At 39.2% G+C, this 27421-nt stretch overlaps 1 protein-coding gene across 1 annotated transcript in view; it reads right to left on the bottom strand.

Moving 5' to 3' along the window:
* Pak5 (p21 (RAC1) activated kinase 5) overlaps positions 1-27421 on the bottom strand; it is a 190598-nt gene that overhangs the window by 75334 nt on the left and 87843 nt on the right. Inside the window, exon 3 of the mRNA XM_032904288.1 lies at positions 19999-20213. Within this exon, the coding sequence (XP_032760179.1) occupies positions 19999-20202 (204 nt within the window). The 5' untranslated portion in view covers positions 20203-20213. The remainder of the gene's footprint in view (positions 1-19998; positions 20214-27421) is intronic.

A 27421-nucleotide genomic window follows, 5' to 3' on the forward strand; every position in this document is an offset into this window, starting at 1 on the left:
GAATTGTTCATCTACAGAATGAGGGATCTCACAGTTAATGTTACACATTTGAAATTTGAGAAAGACCTGCAGATAGCATGAAGCACTCCAAGCGTGTGAGATGAGTCAGCCCAAGCTGATTGGAATAGTGCATGTGCTTTGTGCCTCAGGAATTCCAGTCTAAATGATGCCATGATGGCAGCTGATCAGAGCAAGTCCCAGTGCTGCACAAAAGGCTCAGATTCAGAGAAGAAAACGTTTCAAGAAAGACTCGAACATCCCTCTCTTGGAATTTGGCAGAAATAGAAGTGTTTTTTTTGTTTTTGTTTTTGTTTTTGTTTTGTTTCTTTTTTGTTTATTTGCTTTGTGTTTTGTTTCTGCTATAGAAATAAGCAAAACATGGGAAACGTGTGTCAGGAAATTTAACTTTTGTCCAATCTTATAAAAATATTTTCTTCTGCTAGTTATCAGTCTCTATCATTGGCATGCCCCAAGGCATATCTTAGCAAGGGTCACAACTATTGGCTGTATTTGTTGAGTACCAAGCAGCATGACTGAAATGGTGATTATGTCCTCCACACCTTTCCCAACCTTTTGGTTTTATTCCCCTACTCACCTGACCAGGTGGGTGGATCTAGTCTAATTTGGGAAAATAATCATCTACCAAGGACCCCTCAACTGAGGTACTGCCACCTGAATTTCTGCTTATAAAACCAGCTTTCCATCCATGATGTAGGCAACAGTATCTCCCCTTGCTGAATCACGCTATTCAGTGGGGCAGAGGACAACACTGAGCCCAGGATTTTGTAGGAACTTATACAGTCACACTTTTTAAAAATCTGGAATTGTTTTGACTTGTCTTTACTCCTCCCCCTACCCCAGCTCTCTAATTTTTAAAATTTCTGTCTACCTGTTGTTGTTGTTGTTGTTGATTTGTAAGACCTTCCGATTCTTTGTCTTTGTTTCTAATTGGTAACATGAAAATGTGAGGAATCACTGATAATTTTTTTTTTTTAAAAAAAGCAGTTTCCTGTTTTAGGCTCTTTGTTCATAAAACCAAATCACTGACAAAACTATGAAGATCATAGGATTTGGAGACCATAGCCATTGAGGCTGCAGGTGTGACCAGCTAATTGGGCTAATTAGTGTCTGGAGCTGCCAGGTGGGGCTAGAAATAGGCCTAATAACTAAGGCTAGAAACAGCATCAAAAAATTCCAGCTTTGCACTCAAGAATGACATTTCCCTGCCTGCCTGCTTTCCTCCCTACCCCTCCCTCCCTGCTCACCTCTCTTCCTTCTTTGTCTTCCTCATTACTGTTTTTTCCCCTTATGAACCACCGGATCCTAATGTGGCCCATCCACCATATCACATGGAGGAGGCAGACACCTCCGATCTGTGATTTCCATGGTTGTTTCAAACCCACAGCACTCCTACTGGGACCATAGTTGTGAACCACCAGGCAATTTTTCCCCCTTTGAAGAAGGACATAGTTTAATCTAATAATGTGTCAAAGATTGTAACCAGACAGTGGAAGAAACATGGAGAAATTTTGAGGAACATGATAGAGAAACCCTAAATTACCAGAAATAGACTGAAATCGGACTTTGAGGATGCTCTTGATGGGGGCTTGGAAGCACATTGCTGGAACGAGTACTTCTGTTTTGTAATGTTTAGGAAATCTGTTTCCTGAAGTTTTGTGGAAGGAGAGATTGTATGAGATAAACGAAAGCAGTAGTATTATTAAAGGATTTTAAAAAGAAAATGTTGAAGGACCCTCTGATTTCTTCTTTGTGCTAGAGGATACATACACTGAAGGTTTTTTATTTTTTCATTTTTTTAATAAAAATTTAGAAGGGTATCAGAATCCAATGGCCTCAAACATTCTGATGCTCTCCAATTGACTGCCAAGATGCTAAAACTGGGAGATTCACTCTTAGGACAACACACCCCAGAGGAAAGACTGAATGCATAGCTGTTCAATTCATGTTCGACTCATACAAAGAAGATCAGACAAGAAGCCCTTTCAAGACTGTGTCCCAAACAGTGGCAAGCCAGAAACTTGTCAGGCAGAGTAGGCAGCAGGTAGAAGCATAGGAGGGACATCTTTGGAAAATCTATGGATATGACTTTTGATTAATGGACTGAGCCACAGTGGGGTCCATAAAGTCTCTGAAGCTCTTAAGAGAGAGTTTTGACAGAAACACTGCTAGCTCAATGTGCAAGAGACAGAGGGTGTGAAGTAAAGCAGGCTCCCAGGCATTCCAGATATGATGGCCAGTGTAAAAAGCAGGGAGATAAAATGACTTTGGTGACAATTATTTGCTAAGCTAGAGGAGAAAGGAGGAAGGAAATTTAAGTGGGTACTGCTGGAGTCACAGAGGAGCATTTCCATGCTTTATATTTTAATGAAGGAAATTTTGATTATTCCTGGCAAGACTTCAGGGTGAACATTGACAAATGGACCCTTTTAACTTTCTGTCCCCCCTAAGCTCTTCATTCACATTACTCTCCATATTGAGTCAGAGGGCTCATGTCAACTCTGCTTGCTTTACCATCATATATAGGGAAATGCTAGGGGCAGATAACTCTAGTCTCACAGGCCCACCAATGGAGAACCGTAACCAGCAGCTCTCTTCCATAAACCACATCAACACCAAATTCCAATTTAATGGGGAATTTGGACTTTGAAATGATGGGCTGAGACTTTGGGATTATTGGCTTGGAATAATTGTGTTTTGCATACGAGAGGTACAGAGAGCTGCTCTTTCATCAACCCTTCCATGATGATTTCCATTTTTGGGTGGCTTAATAGTTTTTGTGGGCAACACCCGAGACTTGCCCACAATTTACTTGCCATAAATTTACTATGACAAAGATGACAGGCTGTTACTTTCACGGTGTGCTTTTTTTGCCACTCCTCTAGTTATCTAGCATTATACTTTAATGGAGATGGGTTATTAACTATATAATTTTGTTCTCTCTCTCTTCCTTTAAACCAACTAGCTCTTATCCTCATGGTGGCCTTAACAAGCAAATGGAAGAGAAAATTAGAAAATAATTCTAACGACAACCTCAATGTGCTTAGAAATGGGTTCTGCCCATTAAGTCTCCAGATGCGAATGCAGCCTGTCTTTATCGAGGTTTACAACATTGTGAGACACTGAGCAGAGAAGCCCCATAGCCACACTTAGACTCTGAACTTACGGAGACTGTGCTAAGGCAGTTAGCCTTCAAGATGCTGAATTTCAGTGGTCAGTTTGATTGGGTGAAGAAAGGTCTAAGGCATTAGTGAGGCATATTAATGGCCATAGTCATGAGGGTGTCATGAGAGATTTAAGGGGGGAGGAAGTCCCACTCTAAAAGTGGATTGGATCATCTTTTAGCCTGGGATCCCATGCAGAGTCTCAGGAAAAACCGGGAGAACAGTGCTTAAGCATTAGCATTTCCCTTTGCTTTTTGCTGAGTACCTGAGACCAACCCACTCCCAATGTCATGGCCTTCTCAAAACACTCCCACTGTCATGCCTCTTGCCACATGAACCACATTCTTCCAGACTCTTTCTCTCTTAAGTTGCCCTTAACCAGGTCTTTTGTCACAGTGATGAAGAAAGGAACTACAAACTTCTGTCTTCAAGTTTGTGATGATTGTCATGGACATGGTTAAGACAGATTCCCCTCCTCCTCCTCCTTCTCCTCCTCCTCCTCCTTCTCTTCCTTCTCAACCTCCTCCTCTTCCTCTTCCTCCTCCTCTTCCTCCTCCACCTCTTTCTTTTTCAATCATATTTGCTATTGTTTGTTGGTGTCTAGGAACTGATATGCATGTAGTTCTAAGAATACAATGATTATGTTATCATTTCATTTTCACAGTGCAGCTATGAAGGTCTAACACAGTCATCATCGTACCCATTTTTTTCCACCGGATATATTATTTATTTACATTTCAAATGTTATCCCATTTCCAGGTTTCTCCTCCAGAAACCCTCTATTTCATCCCCTCTCCCCCTGCTTTTATGAGGCTACTCCCCAACCACCCACTCCTGTCTCTCCGCCTTGGCATTCCCTGGCATCGAGCCTTCCCAGGACCAAGGGCCTCTCCTCCCATTGATGGCCATCCTCTGATACATATGCACTGGAGCCATGTGTCCTTCCATGAGCACTCTTTGGTTGGTGGTGTAGTCCCTGGGAGCTACAGAGAAAAAGTGAGGCACAGAGACAAGAGTTGCCCCATGTCATGCAGCATATTCAGTCAGTAGATTAGTATAGTCCAAGCATATTAAAGGACTCCTTAATGATAACATTTTTACCAGTGTTTCTTAAACAGGGGTAATTTTTGCACCACCCTCCCCAGCATATTGGCAATTTCTAGTCATAGTTTTGATTTAACAACTGAGAGAGGAGGTAAAAGCCAGAGATGCTGCTAGCTCACCTTCAGGGCACTGAACTCCCTTCATCCCACAGAGGAAGGCATATAGCACAGGCTTATCCAGCTTTTCTAACTGTCCCAAATCCTGCTCTAGTTACATTTCCTGTGGGATAAGTTAAACCATCCCTCTGAAGAGTGGTTTGTAGATAATCAGGATGGCACTAGCTGGGAGCTCATTATAAAGGTTCCCCCAGATTCACTAAATTAAAATATCTGCATTTGAACAAGGTCTCTGGGCAGACCATTTGAAAGGTAGCATATTTTAATACAAACTCTAGCACTCTGCGGTACATCTTGAGTAAGACAAGTTACAAACACAATTCTCATTTCCACACAGACACAGAGAAAGAGTGTTGAAAACATGAGTAGGGACAGGGATGGGAGGAAACAGGTAGCCACAGCAGATGGGTGACACCAGAAATTAAAGTCTTCTTTATCAGACTATTTCTGAGGTGTAAATCCAATTAGAAGTCTATCTCAATGCAGGACTAAGAAAGAGAGCAAATGGTGTTTAAATTCTGTCTTCAAGACCAAGAATGGCCGACACAGACAGGGCAGAAGCCTAGTAAACACATTCATGCTCTACAGGTATCGAGAGCTAACACAACTCAGGAATAAACAGCAGGGCAAGGGAATTGCTATCACAAATGACCCATCGTGGGAAGTACACAATGTCATGTAACTTCATCTCTAAGGGACCAATGGCCTCTTCTAGCTTCTGAGGATACTAGCACATGCACATAAAGGCATGCACACACAATACATCTTTTAAAAAAGAAGGACAATTGTCAAGGACATGCATACAAACCAGCTGGCCTGGAAAGCTTACTGTATATGTGGACCAATATTTGGCTGATAAGAAAACAGTGATCCTATTCTCAATTCAGTGGTTTGCTGCTGGCATACGAACTGGAAGAGCTTGAAGGGGCTCGAGACCCCATATGTACAACAATGCCAACCAACCAGAGCTTCCAGGACTAAGCCACTACCTAAAGACTATACATGGACTGACCCTGGACTCTGACCTCATAGGTAGCAATGAATATCCTAGTAAGAGCACCAGTGGAAGGGGAAGCCCTGGGTCCCTGCTAAGACTGAACCCCCAGTGAACTAGACTGTTGGGGGAGGGCGGCAATGGGGGAGGGTGGGGATGGGAACATCCATAAGGAAGGGGAGGGATTAGGGGGATGTTTGCCCGGAAACCGGGAAAGGGAATAACACTCGAAATGTATATAAGAAATACTCAAGTAAATAAAAAAATAAATTTATATCATGTAAAAATAAAAGAAATACTCAAGTTAATAAAAAAAAAAGAAAATAGTGAGAACGTGTTTCCACCTATTTGTTGAGGTTTCTATGTATTTCCTTAAAATAAGACTTCTAGAACACTTTACTAATCTTATGTAAAGCAAATGTACTTCTAAACATGTTCAGGATTATCTTCCAAGAAAAGACTACCACCGTATTAAAAAATGAGTGTTAATAAAAAGAAGAGGCAGAGTTCCTGCCTGAAAGAGTTGAGTCCAAGTGCTCAGAACCAAAACGCTGGTGTAGCAGCCATTAGAGGTTTCATTTTTATTTGTGATACTGAGTTAGTAGCAAACACTTAGACCAGCTCTATGCAGGCACAGTTTTTTTTCTTTCCTTTTTTAAAAATTAACCTTTTAATAGCAGTAGCCTCACTTGATCAGTTGAACAGCAAGATGCTTGGAAATGTTTGAAATAAACAGTTTATCAACAGTACAGAGTCAATAATGTAGGGAATTATTTAAGAATCCACGACAAATTGATAAAAATGAGGATCTGACAGTTCTCCCCAAACAGCCTATAGTTGCTATCTTAGTGTCCCAATTTTCATAAGATGCTTAATAAGAGATAAAATTAGATCTCTCAGGTTCCAAATGTGACTAGGCCAAGGGATAGCTTCTTAAATTTGGATTTAGAAGGATTTTTTTTTCAGTATATCACTACTGCCAGGAGGGGAGAGTTGAGGCTAATTAGTTTATCCTGATATTTCAGTTTATATGGAATTTCCGGCTATTGAACCATAGGTTTGTATCCTCAGCATTGGAAAGTTCAACTGTTCTGGCTCTATATTAGGTGAGAGCTTGGGATTGGGGACTTTGAGGTACAACTTCAAGAATGGCTGGTTCTGGGAGCAGGGAGGCCACTGTGGAGAGCCAGCAGCATGGACGTGAATGCTTATTCATTTGCTTCTTAGAAAATGCTTTCATTAGCATTTTCTGTTGAAATAATCTGCCGAGTCACTTGAGGAGATGGGGATTGCATGAATGGAGGGTCCCATAAAAAGCCCTGCACATGATGCATGTAGAAAGCTAAGTCTTACTGCTGTCAATACAGGAGATGATAGATGGTAATTAAAGTGATGTCCTTATTAGACTCTTGGGTAGGTTGAAGTTCATAGGTTAAGTCCAGACCATCTAAATGGTAGAGTCAAAGGCATCCCTTACTTGTAACACCTTACAATAGCTTTTTATTATCTTATGAGAAATCATGATACCTTGTTTTAGAACACTATGTAGTACTTTCTTTTTAGAATTTTTTCGAGACTCTTCCCATCAGAACTTAGGGAGTGTGATGATTATAGGAATGAGTTTTAGAGTCACATAGTTTTAGGACTTGAATCTCTTTTGTTCTTTTGTTTTTGTTTTTTGTTGCCAGATATGAAACTTGAAATATATATTGAGGCAGAATCTTATCGTACACTCTAGGCTAACCTGGAATGCACGGCAATCCTGCTGAATAAGCCTTCCAGGCATTGGGGTGACAATCATGAGCTACCAAGTCTTGGATCATAGTCTGTATTTCTCTAAATCTTGATTTCTTCACCTAAAAGACAGATTCAACCTCACCCACTGGAAAGGATGATTTGACAATGAAGTGAGGCAATGTATGAGGCAGCCCCATTGTCTTCTAAAGCTATATAACAAATACTTCACACGAGTGTCAAACATTGAGGGTGAGGCTTGAGGGGCTCTGCTTCAGCTTGAAAGGATGTAGGTAATGCAAGCTGATGTGTACCAAATGTGCTTACTCGGCTGGAGTTACTGAGTTCTCCAGGGAATGGTTCTCTTAAGATGATGCAGAATGGAAATCTTAGCTGACTATCACATGCTTGTGTTCACACAAAGCCACAGACTATGAAAACCCCGTGGCCAAGCCTAAATCCAAGGCCCATTCTGAGGCTGTGGCAAGAGAATGAATAATATCAGTGGAACAACTGTGGAATCTACATTCACAGCCTACAATAGACAAGGCCATGCTTGGTCACTAGCATTTCTAATTCATGCCCACCCCACCCCATTTTTTGCTAACTCCTCCAGGACAATCAACGTTTCTTGTGTTATACAAAACAAAGTTCCCCATGATACAATATCCCATCAGGCCACTCACTTGTCTGAGGTTACACCATAAAGTTCTATGGTTGGGGTTATAATTTTCTTTTTTATTATCTTCCTATCAAAAGCAAATACTCTAAGGGATATACACACAAATTAGTCATTAACCCTTTATAGAAGAAAAATCCCTCAGAAAGAAAGACTGTGGAGCAACTGGAGGCAGCTGGGTGAGAATACAGAATGTAATTCAACTTAAAAATTGGGTGGATTTGGACTCACTCAAGGTTTCTTCCCCCCATTACTGGCTCAATACTTCATTAGTCGTTGCATGAATGCCATAAACAATAAATATTGAACATTTGTACTCTATAAACATTATCTAGTGTTTGGCAATGGTATTCTTCATTTTGGTCAGGCCTGTTCCCTAGTATAGTTCAACGAAGCTTCAGATCACCATAGGTCTGGAGTCTGCTTTTCATCCACATCAGCCTCTGTCCTGGAAGCAGAGCTGAATAAGATATCAGCTTTAAGAGTTGCAAGAATGCTTGTTTTATGTTGGGATGTAGTCAGCTCTTTCATTTCTTCTCTGGGGTTTCAGTTGAAGACTTTCATGGCAAAATGCTGAGAAAGGCATTGGATTGAATCAGGTAGTGCTCAGATGTAGGCTTATCTATCTTTGCCATTAAATAATTTCCAAGTGTAATCTATGGCTGTATTGAATGCCACATTTGTGTATGTTTTCTATGGTCTCAAGGATGACAGAAGATGCTAAATTCTCATGGTGAGATAAATGGTAACTGTTCTTCAGGGGATATCTTTCAGTGCTACAGTTTTAATTGTGAACCTGGAAGCTGCCTTCCAAATACCATAGTTGTGGAATAAAAAAGACTAGTTAACTTTACAACATTCTCCCACTGATCTATGGTTGTGGAATAATCTGTACATGATCATTGTCATACTGATGTCATGATGAAACTGCCAAAAGGCTTACAGAAGATAACTGGTCAACCTACTACGTTCTCAACATGGAAGTAGTACAATCACCCTCAGTGATGCTTTCCCTGAGTATGGTCACTCTGAAAATGACAGTTTTTAATAACTAGTATCAATAAGGCCATTTGAATTTGGTTACAAAGACTTGGGAAATTTTACAGTGGCTTAAACAAGATACTACAGAGTACTGATACAAAGAAAGATGCTAGTTACAAGTTCTTTTGAGTACTTATATGGTACTGAACTTAGGCTTTACTTTCTAACTTTTAGAATTCAGTGAAGAAGAGGAAAACAGGGAAGGGGGAAAGAATGAATTTGTAGGATCCTGCCTGCTACAAGTTCCCTCTCTCTGTAAAAGCAGTAAATGTGGGGTGGGGAGAGTTGGTAATTGGGGTCCTTCTAATAGCAGACAAGACAGTGACAGTGATGGGCAATTTATGGGGTCAGTACTACTGACAAAACTTAATTACCTGGTGATGGCAAGAATGCCCAGTGAGAAACTATGAACTCTTGTAACTTTTAGATGTACATATGTATAGACAGACAGACAGTTATGCATTTGGTAATTAATTCCTGCAGCAGCAGCAGCAGCAGGGTTTTAAATAAAGGATTAATTGTTAGAGTTCCTCTCTTTCTTGCCCTGAAGCCTTGCCTCTAGATGGCCAGGTAGAGGGGAACTTGGAGTTATTGACTCTTGTGAACCAGAAAAAGAATCACAGAAATAAAAAGTTTTACATAAACAAATACATATAGATACACATTTATTCATACATATATACACACATGTTCTAATTGGGTCCAACTGTCTGTCTTATCAACTGACAAAGACACATCTATACTTACAAATGTATATATGTATTGTGTGGATGGAGCCAAAGCTCTCAAGAGCAGGTTTTATTGAGCCAGCACCAATGCAGAAAAACTTACTCATTCTGGATGAGAAATAGAGTCCACACTTTATTGTTCATAGAGAGAAAAGGCTTCTACCTTTTTATTTCTGAATGAAAGAAGCCTTGTGAGTAAGAAAAAGCCACTCACTTATTGTTGTCCTTAGCATTTATACTTTCTGAGGAGAATAGATCATATAGTTTTCCAAGGGTACTTACACTCCAAAAGTTCATCATAGATCAAACAAGTTTCAGCAGGAATGTTTACATGAGTGTCCACTAAGACTAATTATCTAATTAAATATTTATTATCTGTCATTGGCTCCACAAGCTCATTAACAGTTTAAAACAATAATTCTTATAAGTTTGCACAGTTTTGCAAATGGTCTGCCTAGTGTCTCATTAATTTTGAAGTCTTGTATAGAGAGATCCAGTCAATATTTGATCTTCCATTCTTGTACCTACAAAAAATTGTCCATTCCCAGTTTATGACTTTTAGGTATTAGATAATAGTTTCATAGCTAGCCCAGAAGGAATGTTTTCCCTGATTGTAAATTTGTTCTAAGCCTGCTTTCTGTTCTGGTGCAATTAGCCCATGACACATGAAGGGTTACAGAGCCCTAATTGCAGCCTTTTCTATAGATGGCTCAAAATTAGTTGTATAAATTTAGGAATGCAATAAAATCATTGTTAGGAATTATGAAATCATTCTTTTGTCTACATAGTGTTACTATAAGAGAGTAGATCTTTTCTGATCTGTAGAAAATCTGCTCATTATGGTGGGCTAGTGCCCAGAAATTATTAGACTAATTTAATAATAACAGAAAAGGCATATCATCAGTAAGAATCAATCTTGAGATGATATTTCTGAAGGCCTTGCAAGGGCTGAAGATGGATAAAATGGACAAAAGAAAGAGGGAGCATGATATTCAGGAGAGGAGAGATGTCAATAGGGTGTATACTTTAAAACCTAGCTTTATTGCAAAGTGGAAAACTTGTTGGCAATTCCTAGACATGAAGGGATCATGACCAGAAAGACCTTGGCTTTGCTTATAGCCTTCTCCTCCAGGTTAAAAGAAGTCTATCTTACCCAGATTCCTAAATTCCTGCATGTAAGAAATTTGTTTCCCCAGTCATTTTGCTGGTGAGTTGTTTGGAAAGACATTCTTTCAATTACAATGGGGAGATTTGGGAAATAAAAGGCATGGGAAAGCATGATAGAGCCTGTCTGTTGTCTTGACTGGTCCCTTTAAAAGTGTAGAATATGAGAGATTTTGACAGAAGATGAACCATCTGTCTTCCTGGTGAGAGCACTGGTTCTGATCAAATAGAAACACACTGGTACAGTTCTTTTGAAGTAGTATTTTTACAAATAGTTTTAAAACATGGTTAAATTTCCAGACAAGATTCATTTTATAATTAAATTCTGTTTTTCACTGAAATTATCTTTATGAAAAGTACACTGTTCATTCTGGAAGAAGTGTTGTGTTTTATTCTCAGCAGTCTTTTGGCAGTCATATAGCTGGAGGAACTTCCTGAATTTCAACTTTTCACAACTTTCAATGATGGCTCCCACGCCTAACCTACAAGATTCTATATTACGTCAACATTACAGGTAATCTTTATGCTTGGTCTGACCTTTGAATGAATCAATTTATTTCCTTAAAGAACAATTTTTGGATGCAAGACTTGAAGCTTTCACCTAAGTAGGATATTAGGCACTAAACTCATTTTTTTGAAGCTTTCACCTAAGTAGGATATTGAGCACTAAACTCATTTTTTCCTTTTTTTAAATTTTGTTTTTCTTGGATATTTCATGTATTTACATTTCAAATGTTATCCACTTTCCCTACCCTTCCTTACTCCCTCCCCGCTCCCCCTGCTTCTTTGAGGATGCTCCCACTCCTACCTATCCACTCCGTCCTAAATCCATTGGCATTACACTACATTGGGGAAAAGACCAAGGGCTTTTCTTCTTATTCATCTGGACAGTGCCATCCTCTGCTACATATGTGGCTGGAGTTATGGGTCCCTCCATGTGTACTCATTGGTTGTTGCTTTAGTCCCTGGGAGCTCTGTGGGGTCTGGTTGGTTGATATTGTTGTTCTTCCTATGGGGTTGCAAACCCCTTCATATCCTTCAGTCTTTTCTCTAACTCTTCCATGGAGTCTCCTTGTTCAGTCCAATGGTTAGCTGCAACCATCCTCATCTGTATCAGTAGGGCTCTGGCAGAGCCTCTCAGGAGACATCCATATCTGGCTCCTGTCAGCAAGCTCTTGTGGCATCAGCAATAGTGACTGGGTTTGGTGGCTGCAAATGGGATGGATCTCCAGGTGGAGAGACTCTGGATGACCTTTTCTTCAATCTTTGCTACACTATTTGTCCTTGTATTGCCTCCTGTGAGTATTTTGTTCTCCCTACTAAGAAGGAATGAAGCATCCACATTTTGATCTTCCTTCTTCTTGGGCTTCATATGATTCGTGAAGTTTTTCTTAGGTATTCCAGGTTTGGGGCTAATATCCATTTATCAGTGAGTGTATACCATGTGTGTTCTTTTGTGACTGGGTTACCTCACTCAGGATGATGTTTTCTAGTTCAATCCATTTGCCTAAGAATTTCATGAAGTCATTGTTTTTAATAGCTGAATAGTACTCCATTGGGTAGATGTACCATATTTTCTGTATCCATTCCTCTGTTGAAGGACATCTGGGTTCTTTCCAGCTTCTGGTTATTCTAAATAAGGCTGCTATAAACATAGTGGAACATGTATCCTTGCTATATATTGGAGCATCTTTTGGGTGTATGCCCAGGAGTGGTATAGCTGGGTCCACAGGTAGTAGTATGTTCAGTTTTCTGAGGATCCACCAGACTGATTTCTAGAGTAGTTGTACCAGTTTGCATACCTACCAACAATGGCGGAGTGTTCCTGTTTCTTCACATCCTCACCAGCATCTATTGTCACCTGAATTTTGATCTCAGCCATTCTGAATGATGTAAGGTGGAATCTGAGGGTTGTTTTGATTTGCATTTCCCTGATCAGTAAGGCTGTTGAACATTTCTTTAGGTGCTTCTCTACCATTCAATATTCCTCAGTTGAGAAGTCTTTGTTTAGCTCTGTACCTCATTTTTTTTTAACAGGATTATTTGGTTCTCTGGAATCTAACCTCTAGAGTTCTTTGTATATATTAGATATTAGCCCTCTAGTGGATGTAAGATTGGTAAAGATCTTTTCCTAATTTGTTGGTTGCCATTTTGTCTTATTTGGTAGTGTCCTTTGCCTTACAGAAGCTTTGAAGTTTTATGAGGTCCTATTTGTTGATTCATGATCTTAGAGCATAAGCCATTGGTGTTCTGTACAGGAAAATTTCTCCTGTGCCTATGTGTTTGAGGCTCTTCCCCACTTTCTCTTCTATTAGTTTCAGTGTATATGCTTTTATGTGACAGTCCTTGATCCACTTGGATTTGAGCTTTGTACAAGGAGATAAAAATGGATCAGTTTGCTTTCTTCTACATCCTGACCTCTAGCTGAACCAGCACCATTTGTTGAAAATGCTGTCTTTTTCCCATTGGATAGCTTTAGCTCCTTTGTCAAAGATCAAGTGACCATAGGTGTGTGGGTTTATTTCTGGGTCTTTAATTCTATCATATTGATCTATCTGTCTGTCTCTGTACTAATATCATGTAGTTTTTATCACAATTGCTCTGTAATACAGCTTGAGGTCAGGGATGGTGATTCCCCCAGATGTTCTTTTATTGTTGAGAAGAGTTAAGCCACACAAAGACCCTACAAAGAAAGAGATCTTCAGACCAATTTCCCTCATGAACATTGATGCAAAAATATTCAATAAAATTCTTGCAAACCAAATCCAAGAGCATATCAAAACGATCATTCATTGTGATCAAGTAGACTTCATTCCAGGGACACAAGGATGGTTCAATATATGGAAAATCGTTAAAGTAATCCACTACATAAACAAACTCAAAGAAAAAAAAATCACATGAATATTGATTAGATGCTGAGAAAGCATTTGACAAAATTTAACACCCCTTCATGATAAAAATCTTGGAAATATCAGGAATTCAAGGCCCATACCTTAACACAGTAAAAATAATATATCATTGCCAACATCACAGTAAATGGAAAGAAACTTGTAGCAATCCCTCTAAAATCAGGGACTAGACAATGCTGCCCACTCTCTCCCTACTTATTCAATATAGTACTTGAAGTCCTAGCCAGAGTAATCAGACAAGAAAAAGAGGTCAACAGGATACAAATCGGAAAGGAAGAAGTCAAAATTTCACTATTTGCAGATATGATAGTATAATTAAGTGACCCCAAAAATTCCACTAGAGAACTCCTATAGCTGATAAACAACTTCAGCAAAGTGGCTGGATATAAAATTAACTCAAACAAATCAGTAGCTTTCCTCTACTCAAAGGATAATCAGGCTGAGAAAGAAATTAGGGAAACAATACCCTTCACAATAGTCACAAATAATATAAAATACCTTGGTGTGACTCTAGCCAAGCAAGTGAAAGATCTGTATGACAAGATCTTCAAGTCTCTGCAGAAAGAAATTGAAGAAGATCTCAGAAGATGGAAAGACCTCTCATGCTCATGGATTGGCATGGTAAAAATGACCATTGTATTGAAAGCAATCTACAGATTCAATGTAATCTCCATCAAAATTCCAACTCAATTCTTCATAGAATTTGAAAAAGCAATTTGCAAATTCATTTGGAAAGGCACCAAACTCTTAACTGCAGGTTTCAAATGTTCTGCAGTATCTACTATCAAATCCCTGCTTCCCTGGATCTGAAACTATCTCCTTCTATTCTCCCTAGCACTGTCTTCCCCATTCCTGTAGGTGATCTATTTACTCTTTATACTCTCCACACTTGGTTTTGATCCAGTGTCTCTGGAGCACTTCTTCCTTCTGCATGTAAATATTTCCCATTTTTAAGATTGCTCCGGGCTCATTGGTAGATAAGCTATGATGTTTACCCACCCATGTGAAGACTTATAAATGAAAAGATGTAGTCCAGCTGGGTAAACATTAAGGCTTTGGGTTTCCTGAACTAAAATAGATGTTTCTATGTCCAACATTGCATCATAGTAGAGAAAGATATAAACAAGGAAGACCTAAAACTATGGTGAAGTAGATAATAGGGAAGCTATAGCAGATTGAATCTATTAGCTTTGAACATCAGGATTGAAAAAATGAGAAGAGCAGTTACTTAGCTTTGTTGACATGTAGTGTGAGGACCATAGTTTAGGGCAAGAAGCAGGCATGGAAGCCAGAAGAGTCTCCCTGGGCCATTCCTTTCTGTCATAGTTTCACTCAGTGAAGACAGTGACAAACAACTGCTACAGTTTGATTTCTTAATGAATATTCTTAGGTCTAGAGGGCACATGTAAAGAAATAGCCCTTCTAATGTTAGAAAACATATAGGTGTCCTATGGTTTAGGGACATGCATTTGAAAACATTTAAGAAAATAATCTCATAGAAATGGGAGTAAGCTGACAAAGCTAAAAGTATCTAGGCTCTAGGAGTGCAATAATGAATCACGAACAAGGAGAGAGAGAATTGCAAAGGAAGAGAGGTGGGTTCATTATTTGAGGAGCATCTGACACATTAACTGTAACAAGGGGAGAAACAAAGAGTGGTCACCCAGAATGGAACAGACCTGAAATTTTCTTCTCTTCATTTACCTGTTTTGTCTTCTAAAGGTTATTTTTAATGTAGTGGTCAGAGGTAGAGGATAAAAAGAGAAGACACAGAATCCCAACTTTGGAATGTTATGAAACGCTGACAATTGCAGAGATGAAGAAGACCCAGAAGAACCAACTTGGCTCTGGCATTAACCACAACCCTCAGCCTCCACAGAATAAATAGAAGGCTGTTAACACAGCTAGGGGAAAGGGATGCAGACAGGCAACAGAATTTGAGTCAAAGGCATTTCCCTCTCCAATTATTAAGGGATCCACATGAAGACAAAACTGCACATCTGCTATATATATGGAACCTAGGTCCAGACCATGTATGTTCTTTCGTTCGTGGTTCAGTTATAGTAGGTTCCTGTCTGCAAACAGCAAAGTATCATTAATAATGTCAGGGGTTGGCTCTCTCTCATGGAATGAGTCTCAAGTTGGGCCAGTCATTGGTTTTCCATTTCATCAATTTCTGCTCCATCTTCATCCCTGTATATCTTGTAGGCAGGGCAAATTTTGGTGGAAGGTTTTGTGGCTGGGTTGGTGTTTCTCTCCCTCCTCTGGAAGTCCTGTTTTTCCCCTAGCTGGGCTGCCTTGTCCGGCCTCAGTGGGAGAGAATGCTTTTAGTCTTGATGTTTCTTGATGTGCCAGTGTGAGTTGGTACCCAGCAAGCGGAGGGTGTGATGGAAGGGAAGAGGGGAGAGGAGGGAGGGAGGGGCTGAAAGGAAAGGAGGGAGGGGAGCTGTGATCATGTTGTAAAGTAACCAAATAAATTAATGAAGAAAGAAAGCTTTGAAGAACAGTCAACAACTTACCACTACACACATGAAATAGCAAATATGTCACTTCTCCATAAAAAAGCTTCTTCTTGAAGCAGATAGCAGTTATTATAGAGACCTTCAACTGGTAAATGTGTAGATAACAGACTGTGAAATTCTGTGCCCTAAATGGGACATCTATATCATTCTATATATCCCTGAAAGGTACAGTAAATGGCTAAAGGGAACAGTATTTTCTGTATAAAATAGGGCAGTTGCACATATGAACTTACAGTCACTGTGACTTTAGCAAGATCATGGCAGATGGAATTTCGTCAAGAAGGAATACCATCTCTAGCTGAGAAGATATTGGCAATTAATAGATGTTAGCACACACACACACACACACAGAGAGAGAGAGAGAGAGAGAGAGAGAGAGAGAGAGAGAGAGAGAGAGAGATTTTCTTTAAGGGTATGACCCTTGATAGGTCAATCAAACTTCAGAACAGGCCCTAAATCAAGAGTATTTGGGCAGCACTAATTAAATTCCATGACTTTTAAAAAAGAAAAGAAAAAGAGCAAGTTGGGTGGGCATGGAAGTAGAATGGGTCTAGGATGGAGGGGGCAAATGTGATAAAAATACAGTGTAGTGGATTACCAAAGAATTATCACACATATGATATCTTTGAAATTATAAGTTAGACAGATGTATATTAAAGGAGCCATTGAAGTTTAGGGGCTAGGGAGATGACTCAGAAGTTAGGAGACTTGTTGCTCTTTTAGAGGACCTGAATTTTGTTCCTAGCACTCATGTTGGGTGTTTTACAATTGCTTGTACCTTTACCTCTAGAGAAAATGACACCATTCTAACCTCCAAGGGCACCCACATGCATGTGTGCATATATGCATATACTTTCTCACACAGACACATAAATAAATAATAAACAAATTCTCAAAAAAAGAATGCTTTAAAGGCTATGTTAGATAAAAGATATAAGCATTATGTGACTTCAAACTGTTTGATTGAATAAATTGTATTAAATTACAGAATGATAGGATATTGTATTCAGTAATCTCTTGGGACTTGAACATTAACAGTCTACTAGAGAAGACAATATTCTCTTTTCATATTGGACAATTAAAAAGAGAATAAATGGAGTTCTGTGTGAGGATCAAACCACAGAAATCACAGATGATTAAATTTGATATGAGACATGTTTATACTTGAAATTTTTGGTTTTAGACCATCCAAATTTATTCAGGATCCAAAAGACTTCAGTTTATATAAGAACTAAAAACTATATAGCGTATACTATATTATAAATAAGAAGCTTTTAAAGCATAGGAGTCTAGAGTTTATGACACTTTAGGCATAAACCATGATGGTATGACATATGTCCCTTTCTGGAAAAGCCTGATGCGTCCTCAGTACATAAAGAAAATGCCATATGAGTCACAAGTACTACGAAAAGAATCTGATCTTATAGACTAAAAGAATCTCATGTACCTAAGAGTTCCAGACTGTACTGCAAGAACCAGGTACATACGTATACATGATAATTGTACTCTGGTATAGCACAGATTTTTTTAGTATCATACTCTAGTAAAATGGATAAGTTATAAAAAGTCACAGTTTAAACTAAACTCAAGTCCTCTGTAGGAATCAGAACTTTTATCTACATTTTAAGTACAATAGTTGAAGAATAGTTATACTTTATGGCATTTCAGTAAAATTTAAATACACCAAAATATTTAAAAGATTGCTACAATCCTAATTCATAATTAAAAAGAATTCAGAAGGAAGCATTAGGCTGTGCTGATTGCTCATGTTAGGTAGGAGCCGTGACGACCTAACCCTATCTATCTTTCTGTGTTTTGTTGCATCACTTAGAATGGATTCTAAGCTGTAACAAAGGGAAAGAACGAACGTGCAGCACTTGTGTTAGCCCAGTGAAAACGATGCTTTTCCAGTGAATTTTGAGGCAGTGTATTGATTGCTATGTAGCCCAGGCTGGCCTGAAACTCCATTCCTCTTCTTTCTGTCTTCCAAGTGCTAGGATTACAGGCACACGCCACTGTGTTGTTCATCAGGAATACTGGTACTTACAGGACGTTCCCATTGTTCATCAGGGCATCAGTTTGCTATAAATGCAAATCATTGGGGACTCCAGAAACGTTGAATCAGAATCTCCCATGTGATGCTGAGAGGGGAGAGGGTTATACTGAGCCCCTTAGGACTAAGGTTGAGACTCAGTAACCATTCAACCTTTCCTTTACATAGAATACACCTAATTCAGGAACAACTGGGTAATATTGCTTATGATATTCTTATGAACAGACAAATTAGGTAGAAAAAAAGCAGTTTTGGTGTGGGGAGAAGAGATGTTAGAAATAGAACCCAGGGTGTCACACATGCTAAGCACAGACTACATCACTGGTCAGCATTTCTCACTCTTGCCAAATGTTTACAATTATTCCTTCCTCTGACTATTGAGATGATTTCAGTCGGTCTATATTTTTGAGGGTGGGAACCAAGAAAATCAACTTGTAACATAAATCTTCGATTCTGATAAAGATTCCAGTATCTTGAACATTTTTTTAGCAGTGTAGAATCACACTAATGTTGTCTTCTACGTAAATAAGAGTCATGAGAACTACTTTTGTCAATGTTCTCAAAGTCTGTCTTCAGACCACAAGCCTTAGCACTAGCAGGACATCAGGTAGAAATGAACATGTGGAATCCCTAACCCAGTTCTACTGAATCAGAAACAGAGGTAGTGCTTCCCATCTGTGTTGGGGTGGTTTGTATACAATGGCCCCCATGGGGACATAGGGAGAGGCACTATTAGGAGGTGTGGCCTTGTTGAAGGAAGCATGTCACTAGTGGGCAGGCTTTGAGGATCCGGAAGTTCAAACTAGGTCTAGTAGGTCACTGCCTCCTCCTGATGCCTGGGGATGCAGATGTAGGACTCTCTCCAGCACCAAGTCTGCCTGCATCTTGTCATGCTTCCTGCCTGCCATGAAGACAAGGGACTAAACCTGAGAACTGTGAGCCAGCCCCTATTAAATGCCTTCCTTTAGAAGACTTTTTATGGCCATGGTGTCTCTTTACAGAAATAGAAACCCTAAATTAAACATCTGTTTAATCAAAGTCTGTTAGGTGATTCTGATCTGTGATATATCTTGAGGAGCACTGACATACAAAGACTGCACAACTAACCTTGCACAGACTTGAAGTGCCAGAATGGGTGGATATCCAGTGGGGCTCCCATCTGCTCAGAGGAGAAGAGGATGGGGCATTGGGGGTGGGGCATGGGGATAGGGGATGGATTGTGGGAGGGGATGACCAGGAGGGCAACAGTGAGTGGGTAAATTATAGCCTATTCAAAGACTGAAATTATTTGCTAATATTTGAGATAGTTCTCTTTTAGACAATGAAAATAAAAGGGAAGATGCACATATTTAGTATATAATCCATACTTTATACATACATGTTAGTATTTTATACACCTATAAATAAAATTTATTGCTATTAAAATCTCTTATTACTACATCTTATATAAAATTATGTATAAATATTTTGAAAACAAAATAAGGCATCAAAAATATATCCAATAAAATATTTGATTAGAAGCTATTGCTGATACTAGAGGAAGTGAAGATTATTAACAGAAAAAAAGTTCATTTTGTAGCTTAATTTTACATTTGAATATTTCGATAACCAGTATTTGGAGGTTAAATTTCCTTTCTATGTGCTGCCAAATGAAGGTTAACTGTGGCTAACATAAGGACATTTTTCAAAGGTTACATAGTTTATCAAGATGGCACATTAGGTCAAATCAGATCATGACCTGAAGTTGACCCAAAGACAGAACCCTTTCATACCTTCATGGGAGCCAGTTGTATGGGTGTGATGCATGATGGATCCACCATAGGCTTGGGCCTGTTGGCTGTGTCTGCTAACAGGCTGTGCCACTGCTGGGGAAGGCCAGTAAACTTCTGCTCTTGTGGATCAAACCCAGTATGAACCCTGTGTTCAAAGTTAGATGGGCCGGATATTTCGATCTTTTTCTTTTTCTTCCCAAACATGATGTAAAAACCTGGGAAATACAAAGAGAAAATAGGTAGCTTATAGCTTGCTGCAAGGAGATGCATTTCTTTTAAATCATTTAGTTACACTATTTTTTTGTTATTTTGCACAATACTAGTTGGAAAATTTAGAAGTTTGATTTTCAAATGTATAGATTGGATAATTTCTTTCTAAATCTTTGTTCTTGTCTTGAATGATCTCAGTGGAACGCGGCTGCTTGTCCCTTGATACTGAATTTGTTTCATGTGACCTACACTGACCAGTCATCTGGACAATAAGCCAGTCTAGGGTAGGGGTGTTTGGAGCTCTCACACCAATGCACTTGCCACAAAGATTTGTTAGGTAGACTAAACTTCATTTTCATCCTCAGTTTTAGAAGAAGAGATGTATGAAGTAGATGCATAAGCCTATTCTGAAGTCAAGACCAGACAATCCCAGCTGAGTCAGACACAGCTGGTTGTTGTGTGGATGTAACACAGGAAGGGTTAGATTTCAGAGTTATCAAGGAACATTACTGAAGCAAAAGCTGACCAATTCCCAAAGAGAAGCACTTCAAGGTTTGGTATGCACTTAAAATCTAGAATACATATGTGAAAAAATAACACATATATCAGCAGGAAAAGCAAGCTAATAATTACTCAGCAAATAAAGCAATTAAGATAGGTAGAACTAAATACTTACCAAATACCCAGAAAACCACCAGAACAAAGTAGGTCCTGTAAGTGTTAGCTACAGGGAATGGCGAATCTGTGCTTTATGGTTCGGAGAACTTCTCATGTAACTTGGTTTTCAACATTGGTTGTCACACGATTACATGTATTTTGGGTATGTGCTTTATTTGACCAGGGGTACTCACCAGTGAGTAAGATAAACAAGGTCACTTTGGAAATCCTTCCACATACTGTTTTGGGGCTTGTAAAAGGTGGGAAGATTATTTTGAGGCTTAGACATTTTGCTTTCTTTGTTAGGAGGATTCCAGCAGGATTGAAGATATTCTAAAGAGATATTTGTGCCCCAGAAATCTTATGCTGGGAGAAGAAAAAGGCTGAAGCCTGGTGCTGATCAGAGGGGAATTTGTCTCACAGAAGAGGATCTCACACAGTGCTGAGAGTGCTTTTGCAGGAGGAACTAGATCTTGGCACAGACGATTCTGAGAGGCAGCACCACACCTTGGCCTGGAACTGTTATCTTGACAGACTTCTTGTCCTCAATTGAAACCTAAATGTTATACTAATACTGAAAGACAGAGCTGGAAGGTCACTGAATCTCATAGGCCCTGGTCCTAATGTGGCCGCACTGACTAACTACTCTTTTTCTGCTTTGTCTCAGTTGTTTGTTTGATTGACTTATTGCAGATGTTGCTTGCTTGGATGCTGCAGGGTTCAAGCACTAACTCAGATAATTTAGTGACTATTGTTCACGTTGCCAGAGCTTCGTGGATATTAACATCTTCTCTTACTTTCTTCCTCTACCATACTCTATTTCTCTTCAATCAAACCCCTGTCCTTCTTTTCATCCTATATTGCTACTTTTCAGGCCATCTGTCTTCTGCTTTCCAACTCTCTCAAGTGCCTACCTCATTCTCTGTCTACGTAAACATTCTGTTACAGACATCTGATCATTCACAGTCCCAACTGCCTCTCATCTGTACAGGCTTGGCTCTGAAATGTCCCCAAAGGCTCAAGTGTTGAAAGTTTGGTTCCCAGAGGATGGTACTATTGGGAGACGATTAGCTCATCTAGGTACTGAACAGGGCATTTTGGAGGTGGGACATGTTAGGGCATGCAACTCTTTGATGGGCATATTTTGACTCTAACTCTGGCCTTTGTTTCCTGGACCACAGGGAGAAGTTGTGTTCCTTGTCATGTTTCTTTTCATTCTGGGCTGAATGTGATGAGACTTAGTAACCATGGACTGAATCCCCTGAACCTGTAAGTCATAATAAACCTGTCCTCCTCCCAAGTGTTTTTTCTCAGGTGTTTGTATAGGTTGATGTCTTTGTGTAGGAAGGCAAGTACAGGATAGAACAAGGCCTGTCATTGGAGGAGAAGGAAGGGTGGGCGGGAGAAAAGTTTTGGAAAGAGGAGAGGGAGCCAGAACGAGAAAGAGAAGGAGGCAGATGTTATGATTTTTCTCTGCACAGAGGTACAGGTTGTTGTGACTATTTTTAAAGGATGGGTGTGTACAGGATTTTGTGCTGTCTAGATGGACAAATTATATCTTATCAATTGGATCAGAGGTTATTGTGTGGTGTATTCTTTCAAGAGAAGGTGCTCAAGGGATGCACTAAGCCAACCACAGAATTGGAATGTGTATGCTTGGCATGGTAACAACCCACCAAGGGAACTGTGAGTGAAAGCAAAACAGAGTGGCAAGGTGCCAGGCTGGAATGGCTCGCAGACTGCCTGGGTGTTCATGGGAACCAGTCTCACCTTTTTCATTTTTACCACAACATGTTTTTCTATAGGGAAAAGGATGTGAAGAACATAGAAAAGCCCTGCTGTTCTTGCAGGGTTTTACTTCAGAGTAATCTAGACATTGCTAACGGATGGCAATGGCTCCAATACTTTGCTGATCTTATTTTGGCCTTGAAAATATAATTTAAAAGAAGTTACTTAGCTCTAGTTTTATGCTTCATGCCTGTAATCACAACACTTGGAAGTCTGGGGCAGAAAGAATTCCCCACATTCAAGGCTACTCTGGGTTAAGTAATAAGTTCTTGCTCAGTCTGAGTTACAGAGTGAGACATGTCTCAAAAAATAAAAGGAAAAAAAAGAAATAAGAAAAGGAGATTCTTTGAGTACTTTGCTGTAAGTGGGTCAGTAAACATAAGTCTGATAATCTTAAAATGTGGGCACATGGAATTCGAAATGTAAGGAAAGGAAGGGACAAGGGAGAAAGGCCATTGCAGAAACACCCAACAGAGTCCAAGGCTTCTCTCACACTGACTCTAGATTTGAATATATAATTTGCTCTAATCTGTTGGACAAAGAAATAATACAATAGAGGCATGCGATTTACTGACCATCAAAGTTTGCCCTCTTGCTGATCTCAGATCCAAAGGTTTACATAAGAAAAAAAAGCCATGTTAACCCATTGTAGCACCAGGTAATTAGTCATACCAGTCAATGCTAGCTAATCCCCAGCAGTAATTCCTGGGGAATCTATAATTCCTTACATGAAAGAGACCATCAGCAGGAAAACTACCCAATGAACTGCAGCCTCAGTTTCTGACCTATCAAATCAGGACAAATCCATTGAACCATTATTTTTGGAAGCTGATTGTTACACAGAGAAAAGCTAATAAGAAATACCTATCACCTCCTGTCTTGCATCTTTATGAACTCCTCACTCTTTCGGTTTTTACTGCTCCAAGATTTCAAATCACAATGTCCACTCTGGGCAGCTACATCAGTCATCATGTAATTGCCTTAATGCAAAAGAGTCTTAATTGTGATACCCTGACCTGGGTAGTTGACTGCTTGGAGAATTTTCAGTTGAAAAAAAATTTAAAAAATAGTGGTTCTATATACCACCATCTGGCTATTTGCAGAACAGAGAACATATTCAAAAATATAATTTTGCCTTTCATTGTCTGAGTCAACATGACATTTTAATAGACATTTCCATAATTTTAAAAAAGAAAGACAAAGTCATTTGGATGAGTTCATTTGCACATATTCATACCTGAACAAGCAATAAAAATGCTAGACCAAGTATTTTTAGAACTAGAACAGAGATATCTTGCTATATCATTTTTATTTATGAATCTTCTAGGGGGCTACTATGCCATTCAAGTGAATGCATATTAAAAGAAATATGAATGAATTAACACTGTATGTAGGAAATGGTAGAAAGCAAAACTGTGGTTAAAGTAACTTAAGTCTATGGAATCTTGTGACTCTGTATACCATTTTAAGGACAGATCTGCGTGGCTAGTGAGATCAAGTTTAAAAAGGAAACAGTTGTGCATGACAGTATATATCTGAAATCCCAGCATCCAGGAAGCAGCAGCAGAAGGATTGCCTCAGCTTAAAGGTCATAGTGTTCTACATAGTGAGACCATATTTCAAAATGAACCAACAAACCATTAAAACAAATCAAGACAAAACAAAACAAAATAACAATAACAGTCAGAGTTTCAGAAGAAGATATGCAAAGCCACATATGTAGCAGAGGATGGCATTGCCAGGCATCGATAGGAGAGGAAGCCCATGGTCCAGTGTAGGGGAATGTCAGGGCATTGAGCTGGGAATGGGTGGGTGGGAGTGGGAGCATCTTCACAGAAGTAGGGGAAGGGGAAAGAAGAATGGGAGGGGGGAAGAGGATAACATTTGAAATGTAAATACATATAATACCCAAGAAAAATTAAATAAAAAATAAAGCTGAAAAAATGGTTCTAAATCCTAAAGAAATTCTCATTCAACTGAATCAGAAATAGAATCGCTAAGATTTAGAGTGATCTTCTCTCAATAGTAGCCATTACTGATTTCATCCAGGCGAAAGATGGAGATAGCATCCTGGTGTCCTAAAGCATCAGGCAACAGAAGGATGGCCAGAAAGGACATAACAGTGCCTGGTAAGTGTATTAGTTACTTTTCTTAGGGATAAGAGAAAAGACACAAATAAAAGCAACCTAAGGAAGGAGGGTTTATTTTGGTTTATAGTTTTAGAGCACAGTATATAATGGCAAGGGAATCATGACAACAGCACCATGAGGAAGTTGCTCATTTTGTGTCTACAGTCAAAGAGCATGGAAAGGGATGGATGCTATTGCTTGTTTATTGTTATTTTATTCAGTGTGGGACTCTCACTCATGGAATGGCTCTGTCATATTAAAGTAGTGATTTCCATCTCAATTAAAGAAGTCTAGAAACTCCAGACATGCCTAGACACTTGTATCTAGGGTGGCTCCAATTCCCATCAAGTTGAAAAATCAAGACAAGCCATCATGGCATATGATTCCTTTCTGATGTGCCCATGACTGCTTAGGGTCATGAATATTCAGTGTGTATGATGCCACATTCACAATAAACCTGGGCCAGCATTTTCGAGATCAACTTTTGATGTCTTGATGAGAGGACTCATGGACCATATCCATGGCTATGATTTAGTACATAAGAAAAACAGTCAAGTGTGACCGATCCTGACAATTCTATGACACGATTTCCCTTCACAAGCATGTCATGAGGCTTATGAAGGCTGAGTAACTTGGTTTGTCTAAGTTGTCTGATTAGGAGGTAGCAAACTCTAATTCACATCTAAGTCTTTCTCGCTTCGCACCTGCCCCTGAAATGTTACTTTTGACCAGAAAGTTGCACTAAATTAGGTTCACAAAAAATGGCCTTTAGGCAAACTCAATAATTATGTATGTGAATTAAGCCTATGGTACATAGACATGGGGAGAGGGGCTCTCTAAAATACCACTAGACTTCACAATTTGGAGATACAAATTCAACAAAATACATATCATGTTGGAAGATGAAAGTGAAATGCACTTTTTCTTTTTTTACAAACAATAAGGAATAAAGAAGAAACATTGAGAAAAGACAACAATTGAAATAGTCCTTACCAGTGAGAATCAGAAAGCCAGTGAATCTTATATTGACATGAACAAGATAGGAATATAACATTTAGAGGAGTGGGAGAGATTAACAGATTGTATAATAAAGCTAAATCCTTAGGCACAATGGCAGAAAATTAAAGAATAAAAGTGTTTATTAAGTGTTATTCTATGTATAATATCAGAAGATTATATCTATATCTATCTATATCTATATCTATATCTATATCTATCTATCTATATACATATATGTGGGGTGTGTGTGTATGTGTGTGTATGCTTGTGTGTGTTAGGTTGATCCCAGTTATCTGGTGCATCTCCCCTTTAAAAAATGTGTCTGCTGCTTCCCCATAGGACAGTATAATAGAACACTTCTCTACCAAGGACTCCTACCAGAAGGAGCAACATACATGGTTGACTTGAGCAGGTGTTTGATGCAAACATAATGAATTAAGATCTGTCCCTGAGGTACTCATTAGAGAAAAATCCATATGTGTCTAATGGAGTTTACATATGCTTAAAATTATGAAAGATATTGCCTAGGCACAGGCAGATCATCCACAGTTGTGTAACAACTGCCCACCTGTCAGTCAAGGCAAGGACCCACCCCATGGCTGCCCCTGGGGATTGGCTTGTCTCTTTACTTAGACTCATATAAGAAGCCTCCCAACCCCCTCAAAAAAAGAACCTGGTGTTCTTAAGGTGTACTTGCTGGGCATGTGGTATGTGTGCTACACTTCTACACTCACTGTTAGTAAGTATAATTCACTACCATTACTCTATATCTTGTGTGGATTATTGTTTGAGATGCAAGTAACCTGGACATTGCATCATGGGATACTATGAAATTCCCTCTAGTCATTTGAGTGTGTATCTGTATGTAAAAACCTGGAAAATGAATTGGTAATTCACAAAGAAATGTCATGGTAAACCAGGAAGAGTTGAAAATGGTCAGAGAGTGTGTCTGCAACTGTTATATTTCATATACTCTGTGACTCACCTGAAGTATTTTACAGTCAATATAAATTATTACTTAGAATATTTAATCCCTAGTCATCAGGGAAATGCAAACCAAACGACCCTGAGATTACATCTTACATCTATCAGAATGACTAAGATCAAAACCTCAAGTGACAGAACATGGTGAGGATGTGGAGAAAGAGGAGCACTCCTCCAGTGCTGGTGGGATTGCAAACTTGTATAACCTCTCTGGAAATCAATCTGGCAGTTTCTCAGAAAATTGTAAATAGTTCTACCTGAAGACCCACCTATTCTTCTTTTGGGCATACACCAAAAAAGATGCTCGACCATACCACAAAGACATTGCTCCACTATGTTCATTGCAGTTTTATTCGTAATAGTCAGGAATTGGAAACAACCTAGATGTCCCTCAACCAGAGAATGTATATAGAAAATATGATTCATTTACACAGTGAAATACTGTTCAGCTATTAAAAGAAACACATCATGAATTTTGAAGGCAAATGAATGGAACCAGAAAATATTTTGAGTGAGGAAATCCAGATCCAAAGGGACATGCATGGCATGTACTCATGACAAGTGGATAGTTGTCATAAAGGACAAGAGACCCATGATACACCCTGCAGACCCAAAGAAGCTAAACAAAAAGGAAGGACCAAGTGAGGATGCTTGAA

The sequence above is a fragment of the Rattus rattus genome, chromosome 5, assembly GCF_011064425.1.
Source record: "Rattus rattus isolate New Zealand chromosome 5, Rrattus_CSIRO_v1, whole genome shotgun sequence".
Lineage (NCBI taxonomy): Eukaryota > Metazoa > Chordata > Mammalia > Rodentia > Muridae > Rattus > Rattus rattus.